This window comes from Schistocerca nitens, chromosome 5 (assembly GCF_023898315.1).
Source record: "Schistocerca nitens isolate TAMUIC-IGC-003100 chromosome 5, iqSchNite1.1, whole genome shotgun sequence".
NCBI lineage: Eukaryota > Metazoa > Arthropoda > Insecta > Orthoptera > Acrididae > Schistocerca > Schistocerca nitens.
The window spans coordinates 819,840,905-819,854,620 of NC_064618.1; the positions used below are offsets into that span (position 1 = coordinate 819,840,905).

Genomic DNA, 13,716 nt, shown 5'->3' on the forward strand with positions numbered 1-13,716 from the left:
CTTCTCCAAACATTTCCATTATCAGCAACTAAAATGTTTGGCAGTTTACAGAAAATTCCAAAATTCTGATACAGTCTTCCAGTTGGAACTGAAATACCACCTTTTTTGTTTGCAACAAGTAGTATTACAAGATTTCTAATATTACACATATGTATTGTTGATGTGTGTGTATGTGTTAAGTGTACTGTAATGTTTATGTTGTATGATGATGATGATGATGATGATGATGATGATGAGAGAAGGGAGAGGGTGAAACCCAGTGCCACCACATGGCCTACTCCTCATGAATAGCACCAAGGAGGTCACCAAAATAAATGTCCCCAGCTGACAGACATATCACCATCAACAATGTCACATGCCTTCGGTTCATCAGACGCTGTGGATATTTTTGGCATTTAAATCACGACATTGGTGCACAGTCTGGTGATCAAGAACTTACTGCTACCATCTCTCTTTCCCCTGACAGACAAATACTGGCAGTGCAAATTTGTTTCCACCACTAGGTTTTGAACTGACGTACCCCCCAGATCGAACACCACCATACAACCAAGCATTGGTGACCTTGGCCATGGAGATAGGTTCTGAAATACCACTGGGCACTAAGATCTTCTGTAATAGAAAATAAAAAACCTCATGGATCTTTATTGTACAGGCATGATCAAGGACCAGTATCACACACTTCACAAAAATCTTAAAAATCTTCAAGAAGTGAAAGCTGAAGGTTAAGACCATGGAGGCAATGGTTGTGATGAAGTGAATGAGAAAGTGAACATTCAGTGGTGACATTGGTACAAATTCACGAATATGCTTTTGTTTTAACTGGAACTGATCAGTTTTTAATGTGCAAGTTAATTTTTTTTTTGCTATACTTTCTCAGATAAGGTCATATCTCCAAAACATAAAGCCTCTACTTACTTAGAATCATAATAAGATGTCTCCTTAGCACCATATTAAACAATAAATAATGGGGAACCAATAAGGATTATTTTTTAAGATATATTCTCATCTGATAGCTTTTTAAGTGTATTATTTAGTGGTGTAGAGATTTTTCAATAAAGCTTGTATTACGTCACTCAAACATGAAATTTACATGTTAAAATACCTTCTTTTACTTCTCCTGTAAAATCATTAAAAATGGAGTTATGTTCCTCTCATACTCACACAGCAAGATGATATTCACATGGACAGAGCCTCCAACAGGACCTTGAAGAATTGAATCATGATTTTTGTGTAAAAAGTACAAGTAATAACATAGACGATGAAATAAACTGGAACTTTATTCATCTTCTAGAATTCTGATACTCCTCTTTGCTTTAACATTAAAATTTTAAATGTTACTGATACCATTTCTGGGTGACTATGATTTAAAATTAGTTTTTGAACAAAGAAAGTGAGGATAAACTTATGAAATGAGAGAAGAAGTTATGGAGCCAAATATATTACTTAGTTAGTACCCTACAATTCTACGAGCCATCTGTGACAACTTTCATATCAGGATCAGTAAAATGGAAAAGTTAGAATAAAAGACCACAATCCTACAGGTGTTATTTAGTGTACATAGTCCTATCTATTAAATGAGTATCTCCTCTTTGTATAAAATGACTTCCATGTCGGGCACTTTCTGTGTATATAAATTTGAAGTCTGTGAGTTATGGCATACCTTACTCCACGAAGTACTTGCAGTAATGAGTCAGACTGAAACACAAAAGTTATGAGTTTAGTTTATTTGCCACCAGGCTGTATCACACGATATCAGATATATCAGTTAAATACAAGCAATAAAAATAGTTTTCCATGTTGGAATTAGAGCTATACATAGGCTATATACATATATATAATAAGTCACGGCTGCAAAATACTAACGTGAATTCTTTACAGATGAATGGAAAAACTGGTAGAAGCCAACCTCGGGGAAGATCAGTTTGGATTCTGTAGAAATATTGGAACACATGAGGCAATACTGACCCTACGACTTATCTTAGAAGCTAGATTAAGAAAAGGCAAACCTACGTTTCTAGCATTTGTAGACTTAGATAAAGTTTTTGACAATGTTGACTGGAATACTCTCTTTCAAATTCTGAAGGTGGCAGGGGTAAAATACAGGGAACGAAATGCTATTTACAATTTGTACAGAAACCAGATGGCAGTTATAAGAGTTGAGGGACATGAAAGGGGAGCAGTGGTTGGGAAGGGAGTGAGACAGGGTTGTAGCCTATCCCCGATGTTATTCAATCTGTATATTGAGCAAGCAATAAAGGAAACAAAAGAAAAATTTGGAGTAGGTATTAAAATCCTTGGAGAAGAAATAAAAACTTTAAGGTTCACCGATGACATTGTAATTCTGTCATAGACAGCAAAGGACTTGGAAGAGCAGTTGAACGGAATGGACAGTGTCTTGAAAGGAGGATATAAGATGAACATCAACAAAAGCAAAACAAGGATAATGGAATGTAGTTGAGTTAACTCAGGTGATGCTGAGGGAATTAGATTAGGGAAAGAGACACTTAAAGTAGTAAAGGAGTTTTGCTATTTGGGGAACAAAATAACTGATGATGGTCGAAGTAGAGAAGATATAAAATGTAGACTGGCAATGGCAAGGAAAGCGTTTCTCAAGAAGAGAAATTTGTTAACATTGAGTATAGATTTAAGTGTCAGGAAGTCATTTCTGAGAGTATTTGTATGGAGTGTAGCCATGTATGGAAGTGAAACATGGACGATAAATAGTTCGGACAAGAAGAGAATAGAAGCTTTCGAAATGTGGTGCTACAGAAGAATGCTGAAGATTAGATGGGTAGATCACATAACTAATGAGGAGTATTGAATAGAATTGGAGAGAAGAGATATTTGTGGCACAACTTGACTAGAAGAAGGGATCGGTTGGTAGGACATGTTCTGAGGCATCGAGGGATCACCAATTTAGTATTGGAGGGCAGCGTGGAGGGTAAAAATCGTAGAGGTAGACCAAGAGATGAATACACTAAGCAGATTCAGAAGGATGTAGGTTGCAGTACGTACTGGGAGATGAAGCAGCTTGCACAGGGTAGAGTAGCATGGAGAGCTGCATCAAACCAGTCTCAGGACTGACGACGACAACAACAATACACACACACACACACACACACACACACACAAATACATAGAAACAAAAACACATACAGAAATACAGGTACACATACATATAGAGGTTAATATACCTAATACCTATATGGTTTACCTTAATTGGTGTTTGCTCCTTGTGTTGTACATTTTATATTAATTACTTTCATGTAATATATAGTATTCAGTGAAATTTGGATACCAGAAATGATAGTATTTAAATACGCAAAAAGCACATATCACACATATAGATGGTACACATGGCAAAATAGCGGGAAACATTCCACCTGGGAAAAATATATCTAAAAACAAAGGTGCTGAAACTTACCAAATGAAAGTGTTGGTTTGTTGATAGGAGACAATAAAAAACACTATTATGTGTTGATAGGAGACAATAAAAAACACTATTGTGTGTTTTTTATTGTCTCCTATAAACATACCAACACTTTCATTTGGTAAGTTTCAGTATCTTTGTTGAGTAGTAAGATTGTGCTCTGACACTAGGTCTTTGTTGTAGATGTGGTAGAAGTGATTCACAAAATTACTCTCTAGTATCCTTGACACTGATTTCTTGTAGAATCTTAGAACATATTCTGAGGTCAAAGATGATGAGATACCTTGAGCAGAATGACCTCTCCTTGCCAATGAACATGGATTCCAAAAATATCAGTCACGAGAAACCCAACTCATACTTTTCTCTTGTGACAAATGGAAAGCTTTGGAAAAGGCAGTCAGGTAGTCACAGAATTTCTTGATTTCTGAAAAGTATTAGATTCAGTGCCTTACTCATTGTCAAAAGTAAAATCCTGTGGGATTTGTGACTGTACTGAGGACTTTTTGGCAGGAAGGATATAGTATGCTGTCTGTGGTGGGAAGTCATTGTGAGAGTAGCTTTAGTTGCAATCCAGAGAAGTGTGTTGGCTCCTTGCTGCTCGTGGTGTATATTATTGACAATAATCAGAGACTTTTTACTGATGACAGTTTTCTATAATGAAGTATTATCTGAAAGGAGCTGCATAAATATAAAGTCAGATGTTGATAAGATTAGTGGTGGAAAGATTGGAAACTTGCTTTAACTGTTCAGAGATGTAAAATTGTGCACTCCACGAAACATAAAAAAAAAAAAAAATGTAGTACCCTATGACTACAATATCAACAAGTCACTCTTGGAATTGGTCAGCTCATAGAAATACCTGGTTGTAGGGATATGAAATGGAATAATCTCATAGGCTTACTCATGGGCAAAGCAGTTGATATGACTTCAGTTTATTGGTAGAGTATGGGGAATGTAAGCAGTCTACAAAGGAGATTGCTTTTACAGAGTGTTACAAAAAGGTACGGCCAAACTTTCAGGAAACATTCTTCATACACAAATAAAGAAAAGATGTTATGTGGACATGTGTCCGGAAACGCTTACTTTCCATGTTAGAGCTCATTTTAGTTTCGTTCTTCCACCTATGCTCAATGGAGCACGTTATCATGATTTCATACAGGATACTCTACCTGTGCTGCTAGAACATGTGCCTTTACAAGTACGACACAACATGTGGTTCATGCATGATGGAGCTCGTGCACATTTCAGTCGAAGTGTTCGTACGCTTCTCAACAACAGATTCGGTGACCGATGGATTGGCAGAGGCGGACCAATTCCATGGCCTCCATGCTCTCCTGTACTCAATCCTCCTGACTTTCATTTATGGGGGCATTTGAAAGCTCTTGTCTACGCAACCCCGCTACCAAATGTACAGACTCTTCGTGCTCGTATTGGGGACGGCTGTGATACAATATGCCATTCTCCAGAGCTGCATCAGCACATCAGGGATTCCATGCGACAGAGGGTGGATGCATGAATCCTTGCTAACGGAGGACATTTTGAACATTTCCTGTAACAAAGTGTTTGAAGTCACGCTGGTACGTTCTGTTGCTAAGTGTTTCCATTCCATGATTAATGTGATTTGAAGAGAAGTAATAAAATGAGCTCTAACATGGAAAGTAAGCGTTTCTGGACACATGTCCACATAACATATGTTCTTTCTTTGTGTGTGAGGACAACCCATTGTAGAATATTGCTCAAGTCTGTGGGAGCCATACCAAATAGGACTAACAGGGGATACTGAATGTATATAGAAAAGGGCAACATGAATTGCACATGTTTGTTTGACATGTGTAAGAGTTTGACAGAAATACTGAAGAAATTTAACTGACAAACTCTTAAAGATAGACATAAAATATCCTGTAAATGTCTACTAACAAAATTTCAAGAACTGGTTTTAAATGATGACTCTAGGAATATATTAAAACCCCTTACATATGGCTCACATAGGGATAATGAGGACACGCTTAGAATAATTATTACCTGCACAAAGGCATTTAAACAATCATTTTTCTTGTACTCCATAGATGAATGGAATGGGAAGAAAACCTAATAACTGATACAATGGGACATACCCTCTACCATGCACCTTATACTGGTCTACAGAGTACAGATTTAGATGCTGACATAGATCCTCATAAGCATATTGAGAAGACACAAGATTTTCCACAATTTTATTGGTAAGAACTTCAGTAACAAACCATTTTGTTAAAAGGAAAATCCTGTACTACCTTTATGTATGATACAGGGTGTCCCTCATAAACTCAGTCTCAAAGTACCATTTAATCATCTCTAGTCAGACTGGTTGTGTAATGGCAATACTGTCCTAAAATTTGGCTGCACTACATTTTATTGGAATGTTGAGTGCAGCTGTGTGTTCGTGCAGCAGCTGTTGTCAGAAACTTGTATTGTTGACTGTTACAGAAATGATGCTGTTAGCATTAGAACAATAAACTGATATTGTGGAGTGAGAACACATGAAACTTCAGACAGAATTTGCATGGACATTACAAGAAGTCCCTGCAAGTAGGGAAGGAGGCTACGACAGCATGTTGCTTATCTCGTACATCATGTTATCGTGTACTAAAAGATATGTAATGAAAAGCCTATCCTGTGAGCATGGTGCAAGAGCTAAAACTTGAGGATCAGGAAAAGATAGTTCATTATTATAATTTGCTGTTAATATCAATTGATAATGGTTACTTGAGCCCCTTGCTTTACTTGATGTTAGATGAGACCTGGTTTCATTTGTCAGGTTATGTAAACGTCAAGAATTGCAGATACTGGTCGCAGGACAATCCACATATTCTGAATGACAAACTCTCCACTCAGAGAAGATAGGTGTTTGGTATGTGTTATACAGTATTCACATTAATGGACCCATATCTTTCAATTACACCTTAAACAGTGCCAGATATCTAGAGATCTTTGAATCCTTCAATGCCCAATTAACAGATGCAGTACGGAAACTGTATACAGTTTTCTTGCAAGATGGAACAACCACTCAGACATTCAACCAAATTATGGCCCACATCACCAACATGTTCCCTGAAGACAGCTGTATCAGTAGAGGCCTCTGGCCCACAAGGTTCCCAGAGTTAATACAGTGTGATTTTTATTTACGGAGCACACTAAAATGCAAAGTATATGCTGACAATACTTCCACAAAAAACTATCTCAAACAGATCATTACTAGAGAAATTTACAACATCACAACTGCAGAATTACATGTATGTTACTGGTAATGTCATCACATGAAGTCAGTGATGTCCAGATGCCCTTGACCACCACTTCCAGGATTTGTTATAAACAGGAAACTACAGGTTTTTTACTGTTGCTATTATCTATTCTTTTTTTGTTACTTCATTGTTACTTGAATTTCAGGCATGAGGTATATCAGTTTTATGTGACATACCTTGTAGAACGAGCTTACATACTTGTGTATTAAGATAAAGTTGAGTAGGAAGGTCATTTAGAGGGATAGTATTATCTCTATTATGTATAAACATTTATTACAGAGCACATTCTGTTGTGGTTGTTCTATTTATTTTTCTGAGATATTCCATATGGGTTTCATACACTAGACTTCCAGGAACAGGAGTAAATATAATAGGAATAATTGGGGTAAAGAGTAAACCAGTACATGGGGAGTTATTCATTACATTCACATTAAATGATTATGCATTTTAGCAACCATTGTACATTGCTTAGGTTTAAATGTTTCCATAATCTTAGGCATAGACTGGCTTCCAGACCAGAAGGTATCATTAAGTTTCCATAAAGGAAAACCAACATTTCCATGTAGATAAGAAGAAGATATTTACTTACTTTCAAAAAATAACTACATACAGAGTGGATTTAATTCTTATCACAGAATCTGAAATAGGACAAAATACCAAACACCAACTATGGAATCTCCAGGTACATGGTTTCTAAACACTAATTATGCAGTTATGAGTTACAGAATACAAAAATGATGGAATCAACAATATAAATAAATCAAAAAATCTTAAAACTGAAAATAAGGAATGATTACTTCACTATGCAAAGACATAAATTTGTTTTCAATGAGACCAGGAATTATTAAATGTTCTGTTTGTACTTTAAAGGTTAAACAAGACAGACCATTCTTCATAAGACCATACTCAATAATGATATCTACAAATCCATTGGCACAAAAAGAAAATAATGGAATGATACAATGGAATACAATTGAGTAAGCTGATAGTTGTTACAACACTCATTTAGAAGTACTTAAAAATTAGATGGTTCTGTGTAATTGGTATTAGAAGCATGCAGTGTCAGTAAAATAATTGAACCAGAAAGAGGCTGGCCACTCACAACAAAGGAAATGTTAACAAAGTTTTCAGGGGCAAGACATGTAAACACAAAGGATCTAATGACAGGATACACAATGCTTTGAGAAAATAAACAGCATTTGCTTTTTTTTTCCTTTTTTTTTTTTTTTCTTTCTTCTTTTTCCGAAGGACGGTCATACCAGTTCCAAGTGCCACCCTCTTGCCTAAATATTTTCAATACAGTAGTCATAGAAGCATTGGATAAGGTGGTAGGTAACACTCACCACCACTAATTCACCCAAATTTCACTCAACCTGCCCATCTAGCTGTGGATGCATCAGGCTATGAGTTGAGATGTCACACATTTCAGGGATATAATACACAATATACAATAGAACACAGACCAATAGCTTTTGCTAGTACAATGCTTACTCAACGAGAATGGAATTACATTACAACACAAAAAGAAACTTTCTCCTTAGCATGGACATTTAAGAAATTTAAGTACCTACTAACAGGAAATGAAAAAATAATACACACTGATCATAGGGCATTAACATTTCCATTGAAAAGCAAACTACCACATGGTACACACATAACATGGGCTATTTTTCTACAGGAGTTTAGATTTTCTGCTAGATACTTAAGAGGACAAGATAACATAGCACCAGATGCACTATGTAGACTACCTGCAGGGCTCCTGTCATCACAAAATGTAAAATAAAGAGGAAACATTGCGATTTATTTTTTTAAATGTTAATAAATTTGAAAAGGTTGTGAGAGCTTTCTGTTACGATTTGTAAAATGAACCACAGCAAGGTGTACATTTAAGAATTGATATTGATAACTTGCAACAAAACAGCACAAACATCATGTAACAAAGGCTGTGGATTTTTCCCCCTGTCCTCTCTACCCCCACTTCAAAAGAAGAATTTATATCTTTATTTGCAAATTTATTCAAAAGTCTCATTTTTATAACCCATGGACAGCACCAATAACCTTGAATAGTAACTCAGGGATTAGTCACTTTTATTATCCACAACATTTTTTTTGGTTAAGTGGAACTCATTGTTGTGATTAGATTCTCCAGAAACTGTGCTAATTACGAATACCAGTTATTTCAAACTTTGTTATTATTGTTCATATGTAAACATGTACCAACAGCCTAACTTTCAGATAAAGTATAAAATGGTTCAAATGGCTCTGAGCACTATGGGATTTAACATCTGAGGTCATCAGTCCCCTAGAGCTTAGAACTACTTAAACCTAACTAACCTAAGGACAGCACACACATCCACACCCGAGGCAGGATTCGAACCTGCGACTGTAGCAGTCGCGCGGTTCCAGACTGAAGTGCCTAGAACTGCTCGGCCACCGCGGCCGGATGATGATAAAGTATACCAAGAGTATATATAAATAAGTGAAGTATCTATACATCTAATGCTGAAAGTATGTTAGCGAATTCTGACCTCATTTAGTTTCAGAGTAATTAATATCTGTGGTTCAAATGTTGTTACTGAAATAGAATCCCATGTTTTGGCAACCTAGACAGCATAATTCAATATCGATTACTGTTGTATCTAAAAGTTCACTTTCAGAAGACTCTCTCTTCATTCACGCTATTATTCAGAAAAAGAAATCTTTAATTTTAACTTGTAAATCTTATTAAAGAGAGGCTGCTGGGAGTCAATTTAGTCGATCTGCAGAAGAAAAATGGAAATGCTATGAGGCTAGGGCCTCTCGTCAGGTAGACCATTTGCCTGGTGCAAGTCTTTCCAGTTGATGCCGCTTTGGTGACTTGCATGTCGATTGGGATGAAATGAGGATGATAAGTATGACACAACACCCAGTCCCTGAGCGGAGAAAATCTCCAACTCAACATGGAATTGAACCCGGGCTATTAGGCATGACATTTTGTCACACTGACCACTCAATTACCTGGGGCAGACAATCTGCAGAAGTACATATTATGAGCAATTGCATGTGAGTTGGCACAAATCACAAATAGTGGAACAGTGCTGAGTTTTATCTAAATTATGTTACTGATAGTTAACACAATTACTGTTTTTTTAATGATTGGCTGTGAAGTAGCAGTTAGTTACACGAAGTGTGATAACCTTCACTAATTCTTAATGTGACAATAGGGTAAGACACTAAACTGTATTATTTCCAAATGATATTTACTGTGTATATAGTTTTCATTTTGATGTAACTATCTACTTGGAAGGACAGTGTAATTCAGGTTGAAACTTGAAGGCGATGACAGTAAGTATTTTGGGGAAATTTTAAATGGATATCTAAAGGAGAACCTAATGGAAAATGGAGGTGGTGTATTTGTTGCAGTAGGCAAAAAACTCTAATCCACCAATATAGAAACTAAAACTGCATTTGAGATTGTTTGAGCAAGATTTAGTATCATGGATGGGCAGAAAATGATAACTTGAACCTTCTATTGCCCATGTAACTGAAAACTTTAGAAAGAACCTGAGTTTTCTTGTATGTAAGTCCACTTGACATAGTTACAGTTCTGTTAATGGGGGGGGGGGGGGGGGGGGCACAATAAGGCATCCTGTGAAACATTACTAAATGCCTTCTCCAAAAACTACCTAGAACAGACAATTCAGAACCACACTGATGATGGAAATATAGTGGATCTAATGGCAGCAAATAGACCCAATGTCTTTCAAGATGGCCACTGGTATCAGTGAACAAAGAATATCAAAATTTTTTGCTGATGATACCACTATTTTGCTTGAAAGTCAAACTAACAATAACCTAGAAAATGAATATGATGCTGTACTTGTTGACATCCTACACTGGTTTAAGTGCCATGGACTAACTTAAATATTGAAAAAACTCAATTTATGCAATTCCACACATCCCAGTAAGAAAATGAAGTATGCCACTTAAAGAGTGGTAAACTAAATATACTATGCTGTGAATCATCTAAGTTCTTGGGCATTCTGATTGATGGCAGGTTGAACTGGTCTGTGCATATACTAGACCAATATAGAAGGCTCAGTGTGGCAACTTATGCTCTGTGTGTAATGACACCCATTGGTGACGTGTATGCTATCAAAGCTGCCTACTTTGGTTATTTTTATTCTATCATGTCATATGGCATAATACTTTGGGGTAACCAGCCTTTAGCCAAAAAATATTTACTGCACAGAAAAGAGCTGTGAGAATCATGAGCAGTGTTCATCCAAGATATTCTTGCAGAAATCTGTTCCGTAAGTTACAAACATTAACAGTCACCTCTCAACACATATTTTCTTTGATGAGTTTTGTTTCTAATAACCAATCTCTTTTTAAAACAAATAGTGAATGTCATGATCATGATTTACATAGGGATCTGAAAATTTAAGTCTCATGCAAAAATGTTTTCATTATTCTGCTACAAAAATTTTTATCTTCCTTCCTTCAAATATTAAAGTTTACATTAATGTCTTACCTACTTTTAAACATAAATTAAGAGAATACCTAATGGGAAATTCCTTCTACTCTCTTGATGAGTACCTACAGATAAAGCAATGATTGTTTTTTTTTTTCATCATTTTATGGTGCATTTTTGTCATTTTACATACATGTATTATATCTGTGTTCTGTAATAATGATTAAATCATCATCCTTGTGATTTATCATAATATGGATTAATGGCATATGTAATAAATAAATGAATAAATAAAAAGGAAAACTAAAATGGGCAAAAAGACACACACATACAAACACAAGCGCACACACACACACACACACACACAGGGAAACATTCCACGTGGAAAAAATATATCTAAAAAGAAAGATGATGAGACTTACCAAACAAAAGCGCTGGCAGGTCGATAGACACACAAACAAACACAAATATACACACAAAATTCAAGCTTTCGCAACAAACTGTTGCCTCATCAGGAAAGAGGGAAGGAGAGGGAAAGACGAAAGGATGTGGGTTTTAAGGGAGAGGGTAAGGAGTCATTCCAATCCCGGGAGCGGAAAGACTTACCTTAGGGGGAAAAAAGGACGGGTACACACTCGCACACACACACATATCCATCCACACATATACAGACACAAGCAGACATATTTAAAGACAAAGAGTTTGGGCAGAGATGTCAGTCGAGGCAGAAGTGCAGAGGCAAAGATGTTGTCGAATGACAGGTGAGGTATGAGTGGCGGCAACTTGAAATTAGCGGAGATTGAGGCCTGGTGGATAATGGGAAGAGAGGATATATTGAAGAGCAAGTTCCCATCTCCGGAGTTCGGATAGGTTGGTGTTAGTGGGAAGTATCCAGATAACCCGGACCAGTGCTTTCCCGTTTGGTAAGTCATGGAATCTCTGTTTCTAATATATATAAGGAAACATTCCATGCTTGAAAAATATTTTTAAAAACAAAGATGATGTGACTTACCATACGAAAGCGCTGGCAGGTCAATGTCTGTTTGTGTTTCTATTGACCTGCCAGCGCTTTCGTATGGTAAGTCACATCATCTTTGTTAAAAATATATATATATATATATATATAAAATAGAGGGAAACATTCCACATAGGAAAAATATATCTAAAAACAAAGATGATGTGACTACCAAATGAAAGTGCTGGCAGGTCGACAGACACACAAACAAACACAAACATACACACAAAATTCAAGCTTTCGCAACAAACTGTTGCCTCATCAGGAAAGAGGGGAAGGAGAGGGAAAGACGAAAGGATGTGGGTTTTAAGGGAGAGGGTAAGGAGTCATTCCAATCCCGGGAGCGGAAAGACTTACCTTAGGGGGAAAAAAGGACAGGTATACACTCGCATACACACATATACAGACACAAGCAGACATATTTAAATACAAAGAGTTTGGGCAGAGATGTCAGTCGAGGCGGAAGTGAAGAGGCAAAGATGATGTTGAATGACAGGTGAGGTATGAGTGGCGGCAATTTGAAATTAGCGGAGATTGAGGCCTGGTGGGTAACAGGAAGAGAGGATATACTGAAGAGCAAGTTCCCATCTCCGGAGTTCGGATAGGTTGGTGTTGGTGGGAAGTATCCAGATAACCCGGACGGTGTAACACTGTGCCAAGATGTGCTGGCCGTGCACCAAGGCATGTTTAGCCACAGGGTGATCCTCATTACCAACAAACACTGTCTGCCTGTGTCCATTCATGCGAATGGACAGTTTGTTGCTGGTCATTCCCACATAGAATGCATCACAGTGTAGGCAGGTCAGTTGGTAAATCACGTGGGTGCTTTCACATGTGGCTCTGCCTTTGATCGTGTACACCTTCCGGGTTACAGGACTGGAGTAGGTGGTGGTGGGAGGGTGCATGGGACAGGTTTTACACCGGGGGCGGTTACAAGGATAGGAGCCAGAGGGTAGGGAAGGTGGTTTGGGGATTTCATAGGGATGAACTAACAGGTTACGAAGGTTAGGTGGACGGTGGAAAGACACTCTTGGTGGAGTGGGGAGGATTTCATGAAAGATGGATCTCATTTCAATATATATATATATATATATATATATATATATATATATATATATATATATATATATATATATATATATATATATATATATATATATATATACAAGCTTTCGCAACAAACTGTTGCCTCATCAGGAAAGAGGGAAGGAGAGGGAAAGACGAAAGGATGTGGGTTTTAAGGGAGAGGGTAAGGAGTCATTCCAATCCCGGGAGTGGAAAGACTTACCTTAGGGGGAAAAAAGGACGGGTATACACTCGCACACACACACATATCCATCCACACATATACACACACAAGCAGACATCTCACAAGCTGACATACTTGTCTTTAAATATGTCTCTCATGACATACTGGAAACTTTGGATTGAGGTAGTCAGGTAGATGCACTATTTCTTGATGTCTAGAAAGCATTTCATTCAGTCCCATATCTACCTATGCTAATTGTCAAAAGTATGATCCTATGGAGTATCGAGTGAA

The 13,716-nt window shown here is 37.1% G+C and overlaps 2 protein-coding genes across 2 annotated transcripts in view; both read right to left on the reverse strand.

Annotated features, from left to right (window-relative positions):
* Positions 1 to 13,716, reverse strand: part of LOC126259761 (uncharacterized) — a 98,171-nt gene that overhangs the window by 61,034 nt on the left and 23,421 nt on the right. The window contains exon 3 of the mRNA XM_049956761.1: positions 1,661 to 1,695. Within this exon, the coding sequence (XP_049812718.1) occupies positions 1,661 to 1,695 (35 nt within the window). The remainder of the gene's footprint in view (positions 1 to 1,660; positions 1,696 to 13,716) is intronic.
* On the reverse strand, positions 11,578 to 12,880 carry LOC126259762 (uncharacterized). Its single transcript, XM_049956762.1, has 2 exons — positions 12,782 to 12,880; positions 11,578 to 12,031 (listed from the first exon to the last, which is right to left on the reverse strand). Exons 1-2 carry the CDS (start codon positions 12,859 to 12,861, stop codon positions 11,764 to 11,766), a joined length of 348 nt encoding a protein of 115 aa, XP_049812719.1. The 5' UTR covers positions 12,862 to 12,880; the 3' UTR covers positions 11,578 to 11,763.